The following is a 26,975-nucleotide window of genomic DNA, read 5'->3' as shown; positions in this document are numbered from 1 at the left end:
AATTCTCGGTTAAAAATAAAAAATTTTTTAAAATGTTTAGAAATCTTTAAAAATCATTTGAAATCATTCAAATCTTCTAAATTGACCGGGAATTTAAAATCAGCAATCGGGTAGACTCCACGATTTTCGTTTTTCTAAACTTAATTGATTTTTTCCAGTTTGTCGGAGCTCGTAAGGCATGAGGAAAACAGTCTCGTATTTTCGGACGAGAAAGAATTAGCGGAACAGTTGAAAAACTGGTTCAGGAACTTCCCGAACGATTCTGAACAGAAACAGAAATTCGAAAAATTTCGTCAGCAGTTGGAGAACTTTCGACTGATTGGATGGCATGGTAATTGGTCGATTACAGTTTTACCTTGTTTTGAGCAATAACTATGTTAGTTTTCTAGGTATTTGATTTAACAGATCGCAACAGTTCCCTAATTTCCTATAATTATGTATATTGATATCAGTTTTTTAAAATTTAGTTTTGACACATTTGCAAACTTTTCTTTGCCATCTTATGATTTATTACATGTTTATTTCGTCTTACAAACGATTTAAATAATTGAAAGCATGAAACTAACAAAAGATTTTCAATTAATTATAATTTATTTTTGTTGTTTCTAAATTTTTTGCTAAATATTGATTTTTCTTGTAGTAGTGTTATTTGCACGAGTAAGATTAAGCATTTTTCAGTGATTTACACTAATTTAATGGCTAGTCTCGAGTTTTAGTTGTAACACAAAAGACAAAGTTTTGAGTGTCTGACTGATATTAAATATTAAAAGCTTCTTTTTGTTCTACTTTCTAAAAGAATTTAAGTTAAGATTTATAATTTATTTTAAAGAATAGTTCTAAATTGAATGAAAGAAAATGTAAGATGTGCTCGAAGTTGAATTTGCCAAGTTTTGAGAGGACTTTATAGATTTTTGGCAATAAAATTTATTGAGGAAACTAAGTTTTATTTTTCCTATTTTCGTTTCCTTTATTTGTTTAGCAGTTTGAGATCGACAGTTATCCCAGAGAATCTTTTAGGAGAAATAAAATACTTAAGACTGAAAAATAGGAGAAAAAATATAAATTATGGTTTTTAAATTGCATTTTTTATTATTATTGATGTTATAAAAATAAATTTTCTACTTTTATAAAAACAAGAAGAGCTATATTGGAAATTTAAATTGTAATTATGGTTTTTTAGTTTTAATTTATAAGAAAGGAGTTGTTAATTCACTAGAAAAAAATCCAATTAATAAATTAATAAATTCTAGGATAAATTGTTTTTACTTATTCATAATTAATTATTGGTTGAAGCTATAAAAATACATTTTTAAATAGAAACTTAAAATTTTTCGAACGTAAATATATAGATTCGACAATTTGAAATTATTTGAAAATAATACAAATACAAAAATATTTCCAAGATATCTCAAAAATATCAAGGGATTTGAAAAATTTTCGAAATATTTCATATTTATTTGGATCATTTCTATTTTTATAAAAAAATGGTATTTCTTGAAATTATTATTTCGTTTCTTAATTTAATAAATTCGAGAATAAATATAAACAGATTTTTACTTGTTAATAATAATTTATGATTGTATAATGGATTATGATTTTTAAATAAAAAACATTTTAAAACAATAAAACAGCCAAAAAAATTCTACGAAAGGATGACTTTAACAAAATAGTTAACTTTTTAACGAAATAATAAAATTTTCCATAAATAATGATTTTTTAGTCAAGGAAGAAAAGAAAAAGAGGAATTTTCTGTAAAACAGTTGAATTTTCAACCCAAAGATATGAATTTCCAGCAAAAACAAACAAGCTAGCATTTTTAAACAACTTCTAAAAGACCATTTTTCAACAAAATAATCAAACTTTTAACCAAAAAGATGAATTTTTAAATAATATAAAATCAATCTTGATCTGGAAAAGTTAAATTTGTAGTTTAAAAAATTATTTCTCAACAAAATACGAATTTCAGAATAAAAGGGTGAATCTTCAACCAAGGAATTTTTTTAAAACAAATTGGTTAGAAATTTAATCAATTAGTTTAATTTTCAACAAAATGGTTGCATTTTTAGCCAAAGAAATATAATAGTTCTACTAATACATATGCATTTTTAAATAAATTTTAATTTAATTTTTCATCAAAACAGAAGAATCCTCATTCAAAAAATAATACTTTTCAACCAAATAGTTGCATTTTTTGCAAGAAAAAGATGAAATTTTTACTGAAACATTTGATTTTTTAACCAAAAAGACGTATTTTTAACCCGACAAGCAGAATTTTCAACAACATAGTAAAAGTTGCATAAAAAATTGTCATCAGAATTGTTGAGCTTTCAAACCAAAGAGATGAATTTTCAACTAACATAAAAAGATGAATCTTCAACTGTAATAGGTAAATTTTTAGTTAAAAAAAATTAATTTTTAACGAAAAAAACTAATTCTGATCTAAAAGGATAAATCAACTATCAATTAGTTTAATTTTCAATAAAAAATAGACGAATCCTCAATAAAAGAAGATTAATTTTCAAACAAACAGTTGCATTTTTAGCTAAAAAAGTTGAAATTCCTACTAAAACGTATGGATTCTTAAACCAAAAAGACGAAAGTTTAAAAAAATAGTTGAATTGTTAACTAAGAAATATTTCAATTGAATTTTCGATACCAAAATAGGAATTTTCAACTAAAAATGATGAGGCTTTTACAAAATTTTGGAAACTTTAACTAAAATTTTCAACACAATTGAACAGTTACAACTTCAGTGAAAAAAAAATTTTGATTTAAAATGAGGGATTATTAAACTGGATTAGTTAAATTTTCAACTAAAAAAATAAATTTTCAAGAACAAAAATAAGGAATTTTTGAGCAAAACAGTTCAATTTTCAACGAAAGCGATTGATTTTTAACTAAAATGATAAATCATCTTGAACTGGGATAATTGAATTTTTGACCAAGAGGATGAATTTCAACCAGTAACATTAATTTTCTATAAAAAAAGACGAATTTTCATTTAAAAAAGAGACATTTTTAACAAAAAAATGAACAGTTAAAATTACAGCGAAAAAATAATAATTTTTAACCGAAATTTTTGAGTATTCAGCTGGTTTAGTTAAATTTTTAACTTAATTAATTAATTTTTAACAAAAAGAAAATAATTTTGAACAAAAAAATTTAATTTTCATTTTCAAAAATCAATTTTCAACAAAGTAGTTCAATTTTCAACAAGTGATGATTTTTCAACTGAAAAGATGCATTTTCTACCAAAATAAACACCTTTTCATGTAAATAAGAGAAATTTTCAACCAAAAACTGAATAGTTAAAATGGCACTGAAAAAAATAATTTTCAACTTGATGAATTTTTAACTAAAAAGATGAATTTTCTACCAAAAATACGATTTTTCATTTAAACAAGAGAAATATTTTCAAATAAAAGAATTTCAACTAAAAATAAAATAATTTTGAATAAAATAGTTTAATTTTCAGTTAAAAAAATCAATTTCCAATAAAGTATTAGGTTGATTTTAAGCCAGTACTGTATTGTCAATGAAGAAAAATTAATATATTCAATCAAAATTGTAGAATATTCAGCTGGATTAGTTAAATTTTCAACTAAATTAATTAATTTCAAATAAAAATAAAATTATTTTGAATAAAATAGTTTAATTCTCAGTTAAAAAATCAATTTTCAACAAAGTATTAGTTCAATTTTTAGTCAGTAATACATTTTTAACTAAGATGCATTTTCTATAAAAATAGACGAATTTTCATATAAACCAGATACATTTTTATTAAAAAATGAAATATTAAATTATTTTTCACCAAAAAGATGAATTTTTGACTGAAATTTAGAATATTCAACTGGATTAGTTATATTTTCAGCTAAATATTTCAATTCTCAGTTAAAAAAATGAAGTTTTAAATAAAATATTTCAATTATTAACCAAAAACTGAATAAATTTCTACAGAAAAAAATTATTTTTCAACCGGAGATGATTTTTTAAAACTAAAATTATGGAATTTGTAACTGGATTAGTTGAATTTATAATTAGAAAAATTAATTTTTAACAAAAAAAGGAGTCAATAAAATATTTTCGCTTTCGAGAAGAGTAATCAGTGAAATAATGAAATAATGAAATAAAAGTGAAAATAATGGAATAACAGTGAAAATAATGAATCTTCAACCAAAAATAATGAATTTTGAATAAGACTTTCATTATCAACGAAAAAATGTAATAGTTTATATTAAAATAAAAATAGATGAATTTTTCAACATGATTTGAATTTACAAGAAAGATTTTTCATTTTAATTTGAAAGCAAAAATATTAACTTTCTACCAAAATGAAACACAATTTTTATTCAATTTAGTATTAAAATTATAAAAATTTAAGCACGCTCTCAATCAATGAAAAACATATCTATTGATTTCCGTCAAATTGGAATGAATTTCGAGAAATTTAAGGTAAGTGAGAAGAATTCGATGAATATATTATTATTTTATTTCAAATTGAAGTTAAATTGAAAAAAATCAAATGAATTTAAAACAATTAAAAAATAGGTATGGAAAATCTTCATTGAGTTCAGTAACTTTGAAATGAGCTTAGAAAAATTCAGGGAAATTCAAAAGAATTTGATGAAATTCGTAATAATTCAAGGTGGGTCAAAATATCTCAAGTGTGCCACTTTTAAATGAATAGTTTAATTTTCAATCATATTATACAGTTTTCGATTCGTTTCTATATCAAAATAACGCCCCTAAAATACTTTTGCAAAAAATTTATTTTTTTAAAAGTTATTAACAATCACAGTTCTTGATCACTTTTTTCAAAAATGGATTACTCGCAAGCGGTTAATCTAAATTCAATAACTGAGTTATGAAAATTTTTGTTCGATAGTAAAAAACATTTTTTTATTGTTTAAATAATCGTTTATTTTAAACAATTGAAGATTAATTAAACTTCTCCATCTGTGAAAGAATTCTTTCACGCGCGGATATCATATTGAGTACAATATGACAAGAATTTTCAAGTAAAATGATAAGTGTTCATGAAGAAATGAATTTTTAATCAAGTTAATTTTTTAATCAAAAAGATGAATTTTCAACCAAAAAGATTAATTTTCTATTAAAAAAGATGATTTTTCAGCAAAATAGATCCATTATCAACTGAAAAAATCGATTTTCAATCAAAAGTTGAATGGTTAATTTTTCAGTTAAAAATATTAATGTAAGAAAATAATAATATTATAAAAATAGTTCACTTTTCCAAAAAATATATGAATTTTCAATTAAAAGGATAATGCATCATTTAAAAAAATGAATTTTCTTATAATGTGGATCAACTTTAAGTCAAGACATAGGGGAACAATTGGGTAATAAATTATTTTGAAGAAAATTATTGTGGATATCATATCAACTACAATATGAAACGAATTTTAAACTAAAACGATAAATGTTAATAAAAAAATGCATTTTTTTTTTAAGAGAGTGGTTCAGTATTCAATCAAGTAGTTGAATTTTCAATCAACACATGTGAATTTCCAACAAAAAAATTGAATAGTCAAATTATCATTGAAAAGATTAGTTTTTAATAAAGGAAATAATTTTCAACCAAAAAATTAATTTTTTCAACAAAAAGAAAACTGAATTTTTAATAAAATTGTTTAATCTTCAACAAAGTATAGTGAAATTTTCAACCAAGAAGATTAATTTTCTACCAAAAAAGTATTTTTTTTGACAAATCGGTTCAAACATTAAATCTAGTAGTTCAATTTTAAACCAAAAAAGATGAATTTTCAATTTTAAAAAATTTAGTATTTGGCATTTAAAATCATGGAGATTTTTAATCTAATACCAACTATGGTCGGAGCGTGGACACAGAAAAATCAATAACATTTTAACTACTGTAAAATACAAACTTTTTTTTTCACCAAAATTCTCGGAAGAGATTGTACAATCATTAGAACGTGGAAGAATTCTTTCACAGGCGGAGAAGTTTAATTAATTTTTAATTGTTTAAAACACGCGATTATTTAAACAATAAAACATATTTCTGAATATCGAACAATTTTTTAGCGTAAATTATACTTTGTATCAAAATTTTTCATAATTCAATTATTGAATTTCGTTGAACCGTTCGCGAGTAATCCATTTTTGAAAAAATGATCAAGAACTGTGATTGTTAATACCTTTAAAAAAAAATTAGTTGCAAAAATATTTTAGGGGAGTTATTTTCATAAAAAAACGAATCAAAAACTGTATAAATTGATTGAAAATAGAACTATCAATATAAAAGTGGCCCACCTAAGCTATTTTGACCCAGGTGACGTTAAAATACTTCAGGATTAATCAAATAAACAGTTTTAAAAAATTTAAAAAAAAAACATTGAATTAAGTAGAATTGAGTAAAACTAGAAGAATTCAAGTCAATTAAAAAATTTCGAGAGAATTTTCAAGAAATTAAAAGAATGCATGGTAAAGTAATAAGAATTCACGGTGAATTAAAAGAAAAAAATCTCTTTAAATCTTTGAAACCCTACTAATTTTTTATCAGAAAAGTGACTAATAACTACAAAACAATTCAAGTCAAATTTAAAAGAATTTCATGAAATTTATAAAAAATCAAACAGAATTAAGGAGCAATTAATAAGAATTAAGAGCGAGTTCCAAATGAATTGTCAAAAATATTTGAAAAACCAGGGTGACCGTTTAAATCGACGAAAAAAAATCTCGGTCATTTCCCGGTTCACAAACATTTTTCCCGGTCAATAAAATTTAAATAATGATATTATTTAGTTATTTTATTCTAGAAAAATTAAAAAATGTTTTCTTTTAAAAGTTCTTGAATTATCAGTTAAATTATTTTCGATTTAAATAGTTTCGGCGTCCTTGAAAAGCTTTAAAATTTCAGAACTTCTACATAATTTTTAAAATAAATTAAATTTGTTCTACAACTTCTACAAAATCCTGCGAATTTGAAAAAAAATTGTCTTCAAATTTGGATTTATAAATAACAATTGAGCAGTTATGTGTAGACAAAATTAGAGTAATTTTAAGAGATATTTAGAAGTTTTAAAAAGATTCAAAATTAATTTAGAACTTGAAATTATATCAAATAATGTAAACGAAGTGTGTGTACCGACAAAATTCAATTATTTGTACCGAAATTTTGTTGCAAATAGCCACAACCTAATCTATAAAAATTTTAAGGGTTTTAAAAAAAAATTTGCAGGATTTTCTAAAAATGATTTCTAAAATTATATATAGTTAATTAATTATAAATTATGTATATAAATGATATACTAAAATTATAGAAATTAGATACATTTCTAAAAATATATCGTTAAAATTACTCGAATTTTTTCTACAAATAATATTGTGTTCAATTATTATTTCTGGATCAAAAACTTCACATACAAATTGAACATTTTTAAATGGAACAATACAAATTTTAACGTTAAAAGTTTAAAATCTTTTCGAAAATTTAACAATTTAAAGCTTTTTATGTCAAACAATTAAGTTCTAAATTGTTTACTTTTAAATATTTGGTTTCAATTTACTCGTATTAAATGAACAGTCAAATATTGCTAAATATTAAATCATTATTACTTTATTTTGAATTAAAAAATGTCCAATTGAATGGGTTAAAAATTAAATCATTTAAACTGAAACATATTTTTAATTTAATAAAAGCCTTTCATTACGAATGTATTATTATTAAGTTATTTTTAAGTTAAAAATAGTTTATAAATTTTCAATTGCACCTTTACATTTTTTTAACGACTTCTTAAACTTTGAACGAATTCAGAATCGTCATATCAAATAAATTATTGTTCAGTTTTTAAAACTTAAAAGAACAGATCCGTTATAAAAAGTATTCATTAATTTTTTTTATATTTATAGTTAATAAAATAATACTGTTTTTTATCAAAATTTTCCAAATTCAAACGCTTTTAATTTTTATTTGTGAAAGTATTCAAGACTGCACTTTAAAATTCTTTAAATTAAAAATCTAAAATGAAGAATGTTTTAAGTAAAAGAATTTTGAATAACGCATTGTAAACTGAATGATATAATTGAAAAGATATCAATTCAGCTAATTATTTTAATGACGAATTCGAACTTGGACACAGTTTTCTTCTGAAAATTTTTTCAATTCCCGGTTCAGCGGCAATCCTAAAAATCTCTTGAAATATTTGAAACCCTACAAAATCCCTCACTTCTTGTGAATGAAATTATTTCGAAATCTCGTGAAATTAGAGAAAATCTGATGATACTTCCTGCAATTCTATAAAATTCATTAAAATATCTAAAAATATCCTGTAACTTTACAGATCCTTCTAATCTTCCGAAATTTTGTGAAACCGCATGCAAATTTTGTTAAATCTCTTAAAACCCTTAGAAATCTCCTGAAATTGTGTAAATATCTTGAAATATTTCAAAATACCCTAAAACATTTGTAAGTCTTTGAAATCCCTTTAAACTATTGAAATCCATAAAAAAAGTTCTGGAAATCTTTTCAAATATTTTAATTTCTTTGAACGAGGTGAAACCCGCATTTAAATGAACCCTCTCACCACACTTCATTCCAGCACCCGTAAACCGCACACTAGTGCGAATTGGGATTTCATGATTTCAGCAGCTGATTTATAGATGAAAAAAATGTTCGAAACCTATAGATAGGTATATGATTTTAGAGTAACACTTACCGTAGAATACACTGCTGAAATTTAAATTGACGAAAGAATTCGTTGTTATAAAAAAATGGTTATAAACAATGTTTTTTAAAAATGATTTTTTTCTTTATAATACCGTTTTTTTCTTGCATTTCAACAATATCAATGTCATTTCTTAGTCCAAACTTTATATTTAAGGGGAGGGGATATAAAAGAGATCGAATCGTACTAAATATTTTTCACGTGCTCCCCAAGTTACTATATTTTCGAAAAGGGAATTTCGTGATTTTAGAGTGGAAAAACAAAAGTGAATATATTAAATGAAATAACATATATTAAATATATTATATTTATATATATCAAATATATTAAATTAAATATCAAATATATTAAATAACAACGAAACGATTTTTCATTCAAAAATCAGCGAAGCAGTCGAAAAAAGGGTTTACAATCAATTTTCAGCAAAACGCTTAGATTCAACACAGATAGCTGCACGATGAACATCGCACACTCATTCTGAAACATTAAATAATAGATAATGATTGATTATTATTGAAAATATATTACGAATATTTACAAAAATTTTATCAATATCAAATTTATTTATGATGGTGATCGTATGCAAAAATCCGTTTTCATTTCAATTTAATTAATATATTACAGTCTGCTAATATTGTAAAAATGATTACATTTACTTATTTTTAATGGAAATGTAAGTGACCAACACCAAAATCCACCAAATTTATGTTCCAGAGTTGGCAACGATGTTGCACACAGAAACCGTACACTAGTGTGAATTCACACCAACTCACTATGCGTCGATGCACTACCTCCGCACCTGAATCACATTTTTGGGTGCAAATTCGCACTAGTGTACGTTTAGATTATTAAAAAATAAATACGAATTCAATTAATATTTGTTTATTTACAAATGACACTTGTGAAACAGAAAAACGTGATACATCTCAGATTCGAAAACTTTATACTTGACAAACTAAATATGAAAAACACAATAAGTGGATTTGAATTTAACTAAAATCAGATACATAGTTATCTTTTTAAAGCCTATTATTTTGGCGAAGTTTACAGAGAAAGAAAAAACCAAAAAAGTAGCAAAAATGTAATAACAAATCCGCTGATTAAATTGTCTCTAGAATTGATTTTACACGATCAATGATAAAATTGCAAGTCAATGGAATGAGAATCGGATGTCAGGTACACGGAAAGTTTAAACTAAAAGTCGCTCGATTTCTAGCTGGATAGCTTGAATCTGTGGCTTCAATTGGGAGCCCTCGTTGACTGTGACTGAACAGGCAACAACTGGCCTCGAAACTCCACATGCACGACCAAGAGCCTGTTTGCTCCGGACGAAAACGTACGGAACATTCTTGTCTTCACAGAGAAGTGGCAGATGGAGCAAAATTTCCAAAGGCGTCGCGTCTGCTGCCATTACGATGAATTCTGAGAGACCCCGATTCAAAGTTTTTGTAGCTTCGTTCGCCCCCTTGCGCAATTGCTTGTAATTCATAGCCTGCTGCACGAGGTTCAATATTTTGGCTGTTAAAGTCGCATCAGCCAGAGGATAGGCCTTTGGATTTACTTCTTCAGTCTGAAAAAAAACAACATAATGCAGAGGTGGCTGCTGGACCGGGAAATGACAGTGGATTTAATTTCTTTACCGGGAATTGTACAAATTTCTAGAGAAAAAAATTCTTCAAGTTTATTTTCAACAGTTTTTCCAATAAACAGTTGAATTTTTATCCTTTTCAATTGGGACCTGCTGCGCTGCAATACGCCATCTATTTTTTCAGTGCGGCCAAAATGTGAACTCGCGAAACCAGGTAAGATTTTTAAGAAGCATTTTAATTTGTGCTTGAAAATGAACAATATAAATTGGTAAGTGGATAAAAACAATGAAGATTTATTGGAAACTAAGTGTTATATGTGTATTTAAATCATTTTTTTTTCATTTATACATAGAATATTTACCATCTAAAAAATTATAACCTAAAAGTTAGATTAGAATCAGGATTTCTTCTGATCGCCTATAATTCATATTTTTTGCAAATTTTGCTATTTGCATTAACTAAATTTCATTTCAGCTCATGGTCTGAAACTTATATGACAGTAAAATAATTCTTTTTTTTTTTTGAAAAAAAAAAGAAAAGAAAAACCGTTTCAACAAGAAATATGTTGTTTTTTTTCATTGAATCAAATAAAAATTCTATACATAACACTTAGTTTCCGATAAATCTTCATTTTTTGTACTCACTTATTGTTCTAAACTAGTAAAAACAAGGGTAAAATTGTTTCTAATTCCACTTTAAAATGCAACTTAAAAAAGGTACCTGGTTCCACGAGTTCGCGAAAGTCGCGCACCCAATTATATCATTTATTTTATAGTGCGCAATTCGAAAATCTTTTACTTACAAATTTTCCATTTTTGGTTTTAATTTTAAAAATACAGCTTTAAAGACTTTCAAAATTAAGAATATGTGGAGTTTAAAATCTGACAGTTTTGGATGAAAGCCTTTTTAGTTGAACCAAATTTAACAATACCAGTTATTAACGTTAAAAATTAAGAAGTTTCAATTGGACTTTTGATTACATTAATAAATTAAAAAAAGGAAATAATTTGGAATAAAAGTTTAATTTACAGTTTAAAAAATCAATTTTCAACAAAGTATTTATTCAATTTTGAGCAAAAAATGACTTTTCAGCTAAAAGATGCATTTTCTACACAAAAAAATCTTTATACCAAAAGACAACAATAAAACAAAAATGAAAAAAATGAAAATGGAAAAAATGATAACAAAATGAAACAAAAATTCTCCAAGTTTGATTAAAACAGTTTTTCAATAATCAGTTTAATTTTTATCCTGTTTAATTATATCTTTCATTTATAGTGCGTAATTCGAAAATCTTTCATTTACAAATTTTCCATTTTGGATTTTAATTTTTAAAATAGTTTTAAGGACTTAAAACATTAGATATAAGTCGCGTTTAAAATCCGACAATTTTGGATAAAACCTTTTCAGTTTACTAAAAGTTAATAATAATAAACGATTTTACAGAACGATTCGGAATCAGTCCAAAATATAAGAATTTTCAGATTTTAACGTTAAAAATTAAATTCTTTTAATTGGAATTTTGAAATTCTTAGTGTAGTTAAACAAATGTAAATGCCCGATTGAAACTTTATAAACTATTTTCAATTTTAAAATAATTTCAAAATAATGTATTCATAATTAAAGGCTTTTATCAAATTTATAATATTGTTTTAGCCTAAAATTTGAAATTTTGTAATAAAAAAAAATAATAATTGCTTCTTATTTACACATATTTAATTGTCTATCTAAAATCGGTAATTATGAATAAAATATTTAAAACATATCAAAAAACTAAACATTGAACTTCACAATTTTAATTGTTCTAGTTGGAAAAAATTAATTTACAAGTAAAACTGTTGAATTTTCATGTATTATTAATATTGAACATCTATAATTCCTAGAAAAAATTCGACTAAGTTGAAGAGATATTTAAAAGGTCTGTAAAGACTCAAAATAAATAAAAAATCTGTAATGGTTTAAAATAATTTATGAAAAGTGTCTACTTATACCGAAAAAATCCGGCTATTCGTACATAAATTTTGGTGCAAATAACCCACCGCCTAATTTAAAACAAAATATACATTTTGCATATTTCGAATAAAAAAAGGAGAAACTTTGGAAGAATTATGAAAGGCTTCAAAATAATGAAAAACATTTTCTTAAGATTCCTAGGAAAATTGAAAATGACTTTTTATTTTGTAGAAATAATTTTAAAGATTAAAAAGGATTGCCAAAATTGTCATGAATATTTTATATGATTAAAAAAAAATTAGGAAGAATTCGAATTATTATAGAAGATAGAAGTTCTGAAAAAATGTCAAAAACAATTCAAAACTTGAATAAATGTAAAATAACATGTAGATGTTTCAAAATTTTTAAATAAAATTTTGTAACTTAATTTAAGAAGTGTTCAGTTTATAACAGAAATTTAATCATACATTAAAAATATTTCTAGCTTAAAATTGCACGTTTCTAAACACAGCAGACTCAAATAAACAAATTCTTAATTTTTTCCGGACATAAGTCGCCTTTGTGATATCTTTGAAATACTTGACATTTTTGAAGTCTACGAAATTGTTTAAATCTTTGCAAATTTGTTGAAATCTTGAAATTCTTTGAAATTTTTATGCAAACATTTAAAATCTTTATGAAATCCTTCGATTGTGAAAACTTTTGTGTTAGTTTGAAATCATTGAAATCTTTTGAAATCTGTTCAAATTTCTTGTAATTGTTAAAAAACCTTTGAAATGTTCTAAAATCTTCGATATATCTTAAAATTGTTTAAAATCTTTTAAACCACTCATAAATTCTTTGAAATACGTGTGAAATCTTTCCTTCATCTTTTGTATGTTTATTTAAAATCACTGGAATACTTGAAACTTTTGTGAAATATTGGAAAATTTTCTAAAAAAAAATGTGAACTCGTCAAAATGAATTTATATAATAATTTTCATCAAGGATGTTCATCAAAATTAAAACATCGAACTCCACAACCCAAAATGATCTCAAAACAGCGGAATAATTTCTTAAAAATTTTAAAGATTTTCTACCAATAAATTAATAATAAATTAATTTTCAAACAAGAAACATGAGTTTTCAACCGAATAGTTGCATTATCAATTTTTTCTAACCGCAAAGTTAAATTTTTCAATCTAGACAAATGAATTTCTAATTAAATAGTCGAATTTTCGAAACAAAAAAAAAAGATGAAACTTCGATCTGGAATCAAAATCCTGAATTTTCAAGACAAAAAGTCGAACTTTTTAAGAGTTCAATTTCCATCTAGAAAATTCCAATATCCAACAAAAAATATTTTAACTAAGTCAAAAACAGTTTTATTCAACCAAAAAGGCGAATTTTCAACCAAATAGTTGAATTTAAAATTAAGACGAAATTTTTTTAAAAACTAGGTTGATTTTCAAGTCCAGAAGAGGACTTTTTCAGAAAAAAAAAGATAACTTTTGAACAAAATAATAAAGTTTTCAACCAAACAGTCGAATTTCGAATAAAAAATAATTGTCAACGAAAAATATCAGAAGTTTCAACCAAAAATAATTAACAGCAATTACAATTTTCAAAAAAAGGGAAAAATGTTTTAGCCAAAACAGACAAATTTTAACAAAAAATCGGAAATTTGAACAAGAGAAAGCGACTTTAATGTTGAAATTTAAAAAAAATAAATAAACTTTTAAAAAAATACTTCAATTTAAAAAAAAATTTCTTATAAAAAAATGTATTTTCTGAAAAAGATAAATTTTCAATCTAAAGGGACAAATTTTCTAATGAAAATGATTAATGTTCAACTAAATAGTAAATTTTTAAATGAAAAAAGATGAATTGTCAACGCAAAATATCAGATGTTGAATATTCAACAAAACAATTAAATTTCAACCGAGAATAATTAACAAGTACAATTTTCAATCTAAAGGGACACATTTTCTATAAAAAAGTTAAATTTTGCACCTACAAAGATGAAAGACCGGGTGGTGTACACGAATTTTCAAAAACTCATAGATTCGGTTTGAGGTTATGAATGACGCGGAGCAGATTTAATATCAAACTTATAGAATTTTTACCACTTGAAAGTGTAATGTGACTTATAAATTTAAGAAAGATTAAAAAAGTAACGAAAACTTTTATGCAAGGTAAAAAATACCTGATTTTTGGTAAAAATTTCGAAACAAAATTAGCCACGAGAGTTTGAAATTTTAGAGTTTAGTATTGAAAAATACATGCAAATATATAATAGTAATTACAAATTTTAATGGTACTAATAACAATGCTATTGAAAGTACATTTCTAAAATTAAAAAATTAAATATTGTGTTAATTATAGATAATATCAAAAACACGTGGATAGCATAACCTCAAATTCGGTACGCGTGTAGCATCTTCCACAATTCCTTTATGAATTAGAATTTTGATGAAACTCACCATTTTAAAGTTTATTCGAATATTTCTTGGACTTTTTGAAAAATTAAATCGTAACCTCTCGGCGATTATAATTATAAATCGCTTCACTGAGGAACCGAAATCCACGTTTGAAAACGTTCAACAAGAACAACGTGAAGGTTAAAGAGATGTGAGGCGCGGCACGCCCGCCTTGCTCCCAAATCCTCTCCCCCAATACCAGTACGCATGCGCCGCTTTAGCGCGCTTATTTGAAATGATTAAACATGCAAATCGACTTTTTACAATATTAAATAATTATAAAGTACAACAACATGTTATGAACTAGTTAGAATTTACTTTGGCGAAAAAAGTCTTCCTTTCTTTCAATTTAAAATAAACAATTTATTTGTAAAGAGTAAAATCAAATAATTTATTTAACTTTAAAAGATTATTTTGTGATCTGAAAATTGATTTAATTAATTTTACAATAATGATTTATTATAAAAAATTGATTCACACATTTAATAATTTCAAAAAAGTGCGCAATATGCAGCCGAATACGGTGGAGGAAATTTAAATAATATGCACGCCGAGGGACAAATACTAATGCTAATTCTATGGAACGAAACTTTATTTTTTAAAATAATTTAGGAACAAATTTTTAATTAATTAAATTAAATTTTATAATAAATAATACATTTAATTATATAATTGAATAATAAAATCAATATTTGTAAAAACGATTTTAATATGTAATTGAGCAGATTTTGAAAATCAAACAATAATATCCAAAAACACTGCGCGTCTATCCCCCCAGCACCCTTATTGGATGTTCATCGCGCTCTTATTTAAAATGATCAATTCTGCAAATCTATTTATTACAATACATATTCATCAAAAATTACAAAAATATTATTTATTATTTAAATTCTTTATTCGTGAATAAAGTAATCCTCCCTTTGGATTTAAAATTAATAATTTATTTTTGAAGGCTATTTTGTAATCTGAAATTTAATTTCATCAATAACAACGATTATTCATTATAAAAAATTAATTTACTCAATTATTAATTAGAAAAATCTTGTTATTTTTCGCCAAACTTAACATCACATTTCTGCAAAGGCACTTTGGACTCAGTGGACTTCTTAAAAAAAACGTCTCAAAAAAACCTCGAGGGATAAGTTTTTATTTAAATTGAAGAGGAATCTTTTAAAAATGTAGAAAAATTGTAATGGAAATGAAAGACAAAAAACTGACCTTCAAAATCTATATTGAAGTTGGTATTTTCCAGCTCAAGATTGATCATTTCATTTAAAAACCTACGACTTTGGTTGAAAATATAACTGAATTGTTGAAAATTAATTTTGGTTTGAAAATTGTTTTTTAACTCCAAATTTGACTATTCCACTTTTTGTTTTCAATTTATATTTTTCAGTTGTAAAGACAATTATTTGATTAAACATTGATCTTTCCTAGTTTAAAAACCAACTACTTGGTAGAAAAACTACCTTTAAGAAAATTCATCTATTTGTCTTGAAAATTTAACAACTTTATAAAAAGTCATCCCTTTTTGTTTAAAATTGAACTATTTGGTTAAAGATTAACTTTGTTGCTGAAATTTTGTATTTTCGGTTTATTTTTAAAATCCAGTTCTTTTGATTGAAAATAAACTATGTTGTTGCCAAAATATTTTTTTAAATTGGAAATTCGTCATTTTAGTTGACAGTTCATCATATTAGTTAAAAATTCATAATTTTAGTTTAGAGTTCATGTCTTTGGTTCAAAAGTCAACTAAATTGTTAAAAATTATTTGTTTTATCAGAAATTACCTTTTTTTGTAAATTTAAGTGTATTACATTTTCGGTTGAAATTTATATTTTTTAGTTTATAGTTCCACTATTTGGTTCAACATTTGTCCTTTTTAGTTTAAAATGTAACTATTTGTTTAAAAGCATATGAATTACACTAAATTTATTTTGCTGTTGCTAATATTTTATTACAATTATTTGTTGTTGTTGTTGAAAATTTAGCATTTTAGTGGAAAATTAATCTTTTTGGTTGAAAATTCAACTATTTGTTCAAAAATTTATATCTTTTGTTGAAAATGCAATAGTTCTACCTAGAGTCTTAAAAAAGAACTGATTCATCAGTTGAAATCATTAGTACTGATTTAATTGGTTAAATTTTTAATAATTCAGATTTAAAGAGTACTACATTGATTACATTTCTATACATATTATTTAAAACTTAATGAAGTTACAATTATCTTTATTTCAATTAGTGACTGATTTCTAGCTATGAATAATTTACATTTAACTGATAAAAGAGTAAGTTTCACTGATTTATCAGTAAAATAACTGATCCATAGAATTGAGTCACTAATTGAAATCAGTAAAAATGTTAACTGATTCAAATTTAGAAAGTATACAATTATCTCCATTTATGTAACTATAATTCGCTCATAATTTTAATGGACAATTTTTAACTCATTCTTATAGGAAACAATAATTTTTTCTTACTGGTTTAACTTTTTTTTATATTAATAAGTAACTTCTTTAAATTTATTTACCGTTTTTTTTTTTGTAATTGGAACGTTTGTCATACTCTTATAAAAAATGTGAAAGAAGTAAAATAAAATTATTTCTTCCTTAAAAATGGGTTTAAATTTTCTAATATTATTAATCTAAATGGTGGTAATATAAAAGAAGATAATTCTATATAGATAAATATTTAATACGTGCATTTTCAAGACATTGAGAAAATGAAAACAATGAAAAATAGAATACCTAAGAATTCATAATGAATGAGATTTATTATTATCCTATCTAATAAAATAATTAAATTTTGTAAATCGCAATATCAAAGTGAGTGTGCAAAGTGATTTTTCTATTTTGAAAAAGTAATTTAAAAAGAATATTAACAGATTTTAAATCATAACAAAAGATTTCTAAAATTCTTTTTTTCGTTATAAAATTCATCTCTTTTCGTTGAACTTTTATATTTTTCATTAAAATTGCAAACGTTTGGTATGAAAAAAAGTTTTTGTTTTGGCTGAAGATTCAACTTTTTTACGATAGAAAATATGTTTTTGTTTAATTATCAACTATTCAACTACTTGGTTAAAACTTCAACTAGTTTGTTTTAAATTTACTTGTTGGTTAAAGATTCGTAATTTGTCTTTTTCAGAAGGAAATTAATCTTCTTGTATGAAATTCACCTTTTTAGTTGAGAATTCTATAATTTTTTTGAGATTTTTTTTCCATAAACCTTTTTTAATTGAAAATGCAACTATTTGGTTGTAAAATCCTTTTTTGTTGTTGTTAGACGTTAATATTTGATCTGAAAATTTACTTATTTCATTTTTGGTGGATTCATCATTTTAGATAGAAAATTAATCTTCTTGGTAGAAAATTTATATATTTGGATGAGAATCGACTTTTTTGTTGAAAATTCATATTTTCTGGTTAAAAAGTTATTTTGTTTTGTAAAAAGTTCGTCTTTTTTGGAAAATATTACATTATAAATTTAAGGAAAATTGCATTTGTATAACCTTAACAATCAAGAAACCAATAAACCTAAAAAATAAATTTGAAATTTTTATTTTATATTCAAAATTATTTTTCCTCTCTAATCGAAAAACTGAAGTAAAACAGAGAATAAAAAGAAACGTTTCAGGGTTAACCGTTACAAAGAATTAGAACTGTAAGTTACACGCTGCATTAGTTGCTAAATTGCTAGTGAATTGTGAAGTCCAATGTGCTTTTCAAATGTTTATGGTGATTTAAAATATTATTTATTTCGGATTATATTAAAATTTTCCAGATTATTGGAATTTTTGATGCTAAGCCCATTAAATATAATACCCATCTAACAAGGTAACTATCGAAAACATCTTTATAATACGACTATTTAAATATTTTTATATCTTTATCATTCGAATATATCATAACAACATTTTGATTAATGTTTTCCTTTGATGTTTTACTTTGGATAAGATAAAAAATTCCAGTAGTAAAATTCCTTTTCATAACGAAAAAATCATTTTTGTTTCTTAGATTCATACTGAAGAAATTTCTAGTTCAGCGTGATTAACACTTCTTTAAACATGCAATTAACTAAACTAAAAATGAATAATTTTTGTCTCAAAACTTTTTCTATCATGTCAATTTGACAGTTTATCAGTATGCATAAGTTTGACATTTTATAAAATTATATTACGCATGAAGTTGTTTTCCTTACATGGAAATTCTTTATCATTGATTTTCAAATGATTAATTTTGTACTTTAAATAAAAATGATTAAATTTTAAAAAGGCACTATGCAAAATTTGAAAATTATTAGTTTGTATTTACTTAGTTTCAAGATTTTAACTTAAGAATACTTTACTTTTGAATAACAGTTTGAATTGTTTAAATTTTTAAAATCTTTTTTAAAACTGATTTTTTAATTATATAAAAGTTTTTAGAATGATTAAACTTTAAAGGTTTACAATTTTAAAGTCTTCTATTTTAAACAATAAAAATAATACTGATTTTTTAAATACATAAATCTCATATTTTAGCTGCGAAAAATCTATAAGTAGTATACCTAGCTGAGTCCGGGGGCTCGGCTCTATTCCGAGCTGAAGGACAGTAAGCCAGCGACTGTTCATTTACCGACAGACGATGATGTAGCGTGCCCGTGCTGAGATGCTACCAGTCGGTAAGGTAGATCCATTCCTAACCAACATAGGATACCTAGTAGGAACCTATATTACCGACTGGCGATAAGGTGAAAATTTCAACTAGAGTGAAACTTCTCTATAAAGGAGATTCACGGTGTTCAAATTTCTGTCGGCTTAGGAGAGGTGCCCGTATCATTGAGTGACTTGATGTAGTTTAGGTACATTTTTGAAGATTTTGTTCATTTTTATTAAAATGACATAAAGCATTGCATATGCCTTTAGTTTGTACTGCAGAGGCAATCTGTAATCTTATTAGACCTCAAAAAACTTTTTATGACTTTGATGTTTTTGAAAATATCTTAAACCACTAAATTCAAAATTTTTGAAAAAAGGAAATTATGTCTTGCTTCTGCAGTGTAAGTACATAAATGTTATTCAAAAAAATTGTAAGTAAAAATGATTGAATGTTAAAAAACGCAATTTTTTATCATTTTCCAATAATTATAGTCGGGGAGTCACGAAAAATTTGCGTAAACAAATGGATCCGATCTATAGAGGTAATTTGAAATCTAGACAATCTCCAGCCTATAAAGTAGGAATATGTATTCTATTCAGCCGGTAAAGTAGAAATTTATATTATATTCATAGATAAAGCAGGAATTTAGACCAACTTCAGTAGGTAAAGTAGAAATCAGACAGATATTCACCACATTCGATCATGTAGGCTGTACATTGCCATTTTTTAAGGCCATGTGATGAGCGGGTCACGGGACCAGATTCCTACCTTACCGACACTTTTTTTTATTTCCTAACTGATTTTCACGCGAAGCGCCACATCGATTTGGAAATGTGGGATAATAAATAAGAAGCACTAAGAAAGGTGTTTCTGGTCCTAAATTTTAATACCTATGAAAAAAGTTTTTTTTGTAAATAATTTTTTTTGTGCTATTTTCATAAGAATTCAAATTTAGGACGAGAACCACCTTTCTTAGTGCTTCTTATTTATCATCCAAAAATTTCAAAATCATGTGGAGCTGCGTGTGAAAATAAGTTAGGAAAGAAAAAAAGTGTCGGTCATGTAGGAATCTAGTCACGTGAACCACTCGTCACATGACCTTAAAATCTTATATTATTTTTGACATTTTGGGAGATAATTTTAAATCCTTTAAAATCTAATTTATTTTTCTTTTAAAGTTCATTTTTCAAAATAAAAAATATTTAATAATTTGTCCAAAAATGATAAGAAATTCTTTTGTTGTCTTGAAACCTTTTATATTTTTAAAAACCTTTTAAACTTTTTGTTCAACATCCTCAACGTCTAGATTTTGGGCTTTATTTTTGTGAAATCATTACAAGTTTATAATTATTTTGTAATCCTTCCAAAACTTTCAAATGTTTCTTAAACTGACTCGTATATTGTCTAAAATTTTGTAATATCGAAAAATTGTAAAATTTTTATTCAAGATCTTCTGAAATTTTTTTCGGAATTTTTCGTAACCATTACAAATATTTTAAAATATTTTTTAATGTCCTCTCAGAAATCGGTAAATTTAATTACCATTACCCACAATTTTTTTACATGCATCGACAGTGTATGCACTTTCTAAATTCAGATATTTCAATCTTTTGTCCATAATTTCATTTTTCTTATTTCTCTAGAAGTGTGAAAATATAAAAATATAAAGCTTATTTATACGAATAAATTGCCAGACGGTCATTTTTTAACCTGCAGGTATTTAAAAGACGAATATAAGCTTTTACAGACAAAAAAGAACCTTAAATTCGAAAAAATTTAGATTCATATTTGATCTTCATTTTTAAATGTTCAGTTAAAAAAAACAACGTTCATGAACAATGGAGAGTGTGCCAAATAATTTAAAAAAAGCAAACTGAAGAATTTCCCCTTTTTCATTCTAATCCTTTCGTCCAAATCAATAAAAATATTAAAGATAAAAAATCACTCATTATTTTTTACTGCGTACCTAAATAGTATTTTATACAATTTTCAATAGTCTCAATTTCGCGAAACCAAAATTTTGAAGTATTTTAATTTTTTTTTCATCAATTTATACCTAACTAAAGTCTTAGCATTGATAACGTTGTATCAATAATAATGAGTTTGCTGAATTGTATTTTTAAACTGTGAGCATACGCAATGATAATTTTTAACCAAATATATAAGAATTACAGTTTCAGTTAAAAAAAATCATTATTCAATCGAACAATTTAATTCTCAACAAAATAATTCAATTTTAACCAGCGGCGGAGCAAGCCTGGAGGAAGCCCTGTATCAAAATTTATCTAATTTATTAATCTATCTAATTTTAACCCAAAACATGAATTTTCTATCAAGAAAGATACATTCTCAATAAAAAATATAATTTGGTTAATTGTCGACCAAAAATATGAATTTTTGACGAAATAGTGGAATTTTTAACAAAAAAATAGAAAATACAAGCTGAAATTTGAGTTAATTTTTTTTGAACACCCATAATATATTGCTCACAGATTAAAAATACATCCTAGCAGACTCATTTTTGTTGATGCAACGTTACTTATGCTTATGCCAAGGCTTCAATTAGGTATAAATTGATATTAAAAATTTTCTTAATTCAAAAATATGTCTTGAGTTTGTTCAGAATATTGAAAATTATATAAAATAATATTCATGTATGCAGTAAGAAAGAATAATAAAAAATGTTACCTTAAATTCTAAAAAAAATTAAATTTGTTTCAGAATTTGAAAAGGGAATTTTTGTTTTCAATATATTTCTAATTGGGATCAGGGTAATTTTGTGTTTTTAATATTTTGATTGATTTCGAAGAAAGGAAATTTCGGTTACAATTTTTTTCTGAATTGAAAGAAGACATTTTTTGTTTATAAATATATTTAAAACACTTTTTAGTTTTATTTTCAAGTAAAAATTATAAATTTACAACGAAAAAAATGAGTTTTTAACTAAAATAATGAATGATATTTTTCGATGTTATAGTTTTGACCAGATAAATAGAACTAAATAATTTGATATACATTATTTTTGGTCTACTGGTATAAAATTAATATTTTTTTAGTATTGATTCTTATTTCTAAATTGTAAAAAATTGCTCTCAAACTCCGCTGAGATCCGAACCTAGGTCTTTCAGACTCAGTTTAATTTCTTCACAACCCCTACAAGTTCAATTCTAACCTAATTCCTTATACTAAGATTTTTTTTTCAAGCAATTGAATATTTTATATTTTTTGATGTTATAGTTTTGACCAGATAAAATGTATTAAATAATTTGATTTTAATTGTTCATCTCTACTGGTTTAAAATCAATATTTTTTAATACTGATTTTTATTTCTGAATTGTGAAAAATTTGAAAATGGTAGTTTTTAAATATCTTGATTTCCAAATTTTTACACTCTACTGTTCACGAGCAGTGTTTAAAAAATGCTGACATTTAAAAATGACGGTCGAAAATGAATAAAACTTTTAAAAAATTTAAGGTGCTTTTTTGTCTGAAAAAGCTCTGATTTTTCATTTAAATACTAACAGATAAAAAAATTAATATATCACAATTTATTCATAAAAAGAAGCATTTGGTAGGTTTTGGGCGAATTCTATATCTTTCTGTAATCTTATTTCCCGATAAAATCTGTTTCTGAATATTTCTAAACATTTGAAATAAAGGAGAATTTTTGTATTGTAAATTATGTTTTAATATTCAGAAACAATTTGATTCTAAGCATTTTGCTACTACACTATACTTTAAAATATTTTTATTCTTTTAAAAAGCTGAGAAAAATGGAATTAAGGACAAAAACTTCAAATATCTTAATTTACAAAGTGTACAAGCGGTAGGTGCAGGTAAAAAATGGTGGAGACCGGTGAAAAAAATTTACCGGTATCGATAATATAATTATTTCCGAATAAGTCAAAACGATTCAAGTTTTATTTTAAAGATTAATTTTAAGTTTTGAAGATGTAAAATTCCTTTTTTTAAGATTCATAGGGAATTATTCAAATATTTTTTATTCTAAAAAACTAATTCTAAAAGAACATTTAAAAAATTTCAAAATACATACATGTATATCTAATGATTTCAAAAAATGTCGACAAAAAGTGTAGAAAATCTTAAAGCAAAATTTTTCAATTTTTCAGTATTACAAAATTTGAGAGAAAATTCGAATAAGTTTAATAAATATTTCGTTTGCATATGTGGTCTGATGTTCTACCAACTTTTATTTTATTTTTATCATCTTTTTAAATGATAATCCATGTACTTTGTTGAAAATGAGTTTTTTTTTTTAGAAAATTAATCTTCTGGTTTGAAGATTCAACTATTCGTTTGAAAAGTTATATTTTTGTATGAAGATTCATCACTTGAAATAATTTGATGGTAATTGTTGTTGCCTACTCGTCTAAAATATAAATTTCTTGAATATTCATATATATTTATAAATTTGGAAATAATTGTTCTTAAACTTAGTAGCTTAGTGGGTAAGAGCAGCAGAATGACAATCCGAAAGAACTGGGTTCGGATCCCAGCGGAGTTTGACAGCAATTCTTTCACAATTTAAAAATAAAAATCAATATGAAAAAAATATTGTTTTTTTACCAGTAGACAAAAACAACTACCATCAAATTATTTAATACATTTATCTGGTCAAAATCATAACGTCAAAAAATATCATTCATCATTTTAGTTAAGAATTTATTTCTTCCTTTGCCAATATATAATTTTGATTTGAAAACACAACTAAAAAGAGGGTTTGAAAATATTAAAAATACAAAATCACCCTATTCCAATTTAGAAATATGCTGAAAAAAATTCCCTTTTCCAATATTAAATATTGTTTCATATAATTTTTAATATTTTGGACAAACTAGAGACCATTCTTTGAAAGGAATAGTAAGAAACCTTAATTTCAATTTTGAATTGATTCAGCTTTTTTCCCATCAAATTATACCTAATTGATGCCTCAGTATAGATAACGCTGTATCAATAAAAATGAGTTTAATGGAAAGTATTTGTAAACTGTGAACAATACATAGTGTTGTTTAAAATTTACTTTTATAACAGGCAACAATGTTTTCTATTACTTTGACTTATTTTATCATTCAAATTTAGCGCCTTTTCCAATTTGGTTCGAAGCGAAAGCGATATGTTTTCCCGCGAAATTTAAATGACGTAATTAGTATCAATAAAGATAGAAAATACAATTGATTAAATCCTAATTCAAAAGAAAACTGAAGTGGCATCGTAATAAAATGTGGAGAATATTCATGCCCTTCGACCAAAATGTCATCTCTGATAAGACTTTCTATATATCTATTTTAGAACTTGTTTCTAAGAAACAAAAATTCTACTTGCTATAATATAATATATAATATTATCTAAAATCTAAATTTATTTTAAATTCAGTTTAAAACTGTGTTTCGAAAAGAATTATTAATTAATTATTTATTAAATGATTGTATAAAAAAATATGGTAAAAATTAAATTATCTGAAATGGTATCTTATCTCCAAGTGTGCAAGACCGAGTATCGTTGTCGTTATCATTGTGTCCCATACCCACATTGCAATGCACATATGATTAATCATTTCCCTTTTGTCGCTCAAGTAATCAAAATGGACAGAAAATTGTTCTTCCTCATCTTTATTTCATCATTTATTGTTGCAGAGAGTTTTATTCTTCCAGATCCATGTCAGATAGTCAATAATCGACCAATTATTGGTAAGTAATTATTAATAATTATAAATAACAATTTACTTCTATAAATATCTTTAGAGTTTACATTAATGACTGCATCAATTGCATAGTCTTTTTGGCGGGGTACGTCAAAAAAATTTTTTACGTGAGATATTTTGAAGTTTGCACACAATTAAAAATCTAAAATTGAACAGATTTGATTATAAACAGCTATTTGCCCGCTTAAGTTTTATATTTGGCGGCTTTATAATAAAAAAATGTAAATATTGTGTTGAAATTTCTGGAAATGGTTAAAAATATATGAGGGTACATATCCCCGTACATTTGAGTATTTATATTGTTTAAACAGTGCAGGAATACTAATTTTTAATTTGAAATGTAAATTTACATTTGAAAAAATTGATTTGCAATAATAAAATGAATAATTTTCTAATAAACAATTGAATTTTCAACCAGAAACTATGAATTTGCAACAAAGAATTTATTTTCTACAAAAGAATTCATTTTCAACCAAATAGATACTTTTTCAGTTAAGGAAATTAATTTTTAACTAAAAAGATGAATTTCCAACAGGATACGTAAAATTCTTAATAATAAAGATCGAATTTTAACCATAAATGAAATAGTTGAATTTGCAGTATACAAAATTATTTTGAAATTATTTTGAATTTTCAACCAGAGTTAAATTTTTAGTTAAAGAAAGTAATTTTCCTGCAAAAACTTTAAATTTCAACAAACTACACAAATTTTCATAAAAATAATTTAATTTTTGTACTAATAAAGATCAATAAAAAAAGGAATAGTTTTATTTTCATTTGATTTATTGGCCCCGACGCACTCACGTTATAAGGCTCATTGTGCCATTAAAACAAATAAATGTTCAATAGAAAAAAACAAGAATTTTTTCAAGCAGTTTTTTTTTATTCAAAGAATCTTTATCCAGGAAGTAAAATTTTCTACCAAAAAGACACATTTTCAGCAATATGCATAATTTTTAAATGAATAGTTGAATTTCAAACCAAGAGGATTAATTTTATTCCAAAAAGAGCAAATTTTTAACATAATTCATGAATTTTTACCCAAATAGTTGACATTTTGAACTAAACAGACAAAAGTTCAACCAATAATAGAATAGTTTAATCATTATTAAAAGAAATAAACATGAACAAAAGACGAATTTTCTACAAAACAGTTGAAGTTTCAACTAATAAAATGAATGTTAAAGAACGTAATTGAAGTTTCAAACAAATAGTTGAATTTTTAACCAAAAAAGATGAATTCTTAATGAAAATATTCATGGTACTTCCCCTTTCCTGATTTCCCCTCACTTCCTCGATTTTGTCACCCCCAACTTGTCATAGTTCCCCTCCCCTCACTTCCTATATTTCCTCACTCCCATTTTCCCGTCATTTCTTCTAATTTACTGCTTACCTCTGCATTTCCCCGTTCCACTTACTTCTACTTCTCTCATTTCGCCTTACTCTCTCCAATGCCTACCCCTGAGTTCCCCTAATTTTCTCTTACTCCCCTTACTTTGTCCGTCCTCATTTTTCTTCACTCCCCCTGCTTTGCCTCTTCTCATTTTCTTTTAGTTCTCCTAATTTTCCCTCACTTCCTCTAGTTTCCTTTTCCTCACTTCCTTTCTCTTTCCCTACTTTCTCTTTCTTAACTTCCTCTCTCCCATTTTCCATTCCCAATTAAAATATTAATGGTACTTCTCCTCTCCTGATTTCACCTCACTTCCTCGATTTTGCCTCCTCTCACTTGCAATGGTTTCCCTCCCCTCACTTCCTATATTTCTAAACCCCCATTTTCCCGTCATTTCTCCGACTTTACTTGCTTCCTCTCGCATAATTTTCCCTCACTTCTCCTACTACCCCTTTCCTCATTTTCCCTATTTCATTTATTTCTACTTCCCTTATTTCCCCTTACTCTCCTCACTCTC

The 26,975-nt window shown here is 25.1% G+C and overlaps 2 protein-coding genes across 2 annotated transcripts in view; one reads left to right on the top strand and one right to left on the bottom strand.

The window, feature by feature from the left end:
- The window catches only part of LOC117170008 (chitobiosyldiphosphodolichol beta-mannosyltransferase-like), a 62,883-nt gene that overhangs the window by 25,916 nt on the left and 9,992 nt on the right, over window positions 1-26,975 (top strand). The window contains exons 6-8 of the mRNA XM_033356523.1: window positions 159-348; window positions 15,742-15,750; window positions 25,030-25,054. Coding sequence (XP_033212414.1) covers window positions 159-348; window positions 15,742-15,750; window positions 25,030-25,054 — 224 coding nt within the window. The remainder of the gene's footprint in view (window positions 1-158; window positions 349-15,741; window positions 15,751-25,029; window positions 25,055-26,975) is intronic.
- Window positions 9,580-14,867, bottom strand: LOC117170264 (NHP2-like protein 1 homolog). The gene is made up of 2 exons (XM_033356917.1): window positions 14,710-14,867; window positions 9,580-10,275 (listed from the first exon to the last, which is right to left on the bottom strand). Exons 1-2 carry the CDS (start codon window positions 14,710-14,712, stop codon window positions 9,895-9,897), a joined length of 384 nt encoding a protein of 127 aa, XP_033212808.1. The 5' UTR covers window positions 14,713-14,867; the 3' UTR covers window positions 9,580-9,894.

The sequence above is a fragment of the Belonocnema kinseyi genome, chromosome 3 (genome assembly GCF_010883055.1).
Source record: "Belonocnema kinseyi isolate 2016_QV_RU_SX_M_011 chromosome 3, B_treatae_v1, whole genome shotgun sequence".
Classification (NCBI taxonomy): Eukaryota; Metazoa; Arthropoda; class Insecta; order Hymenoptera; family Cynipidae; genus Belonocnema; species Belonocnema kinseyi.
This window is presented reverse-complemented; position numbering and strand designations above follow the sequence as displayed.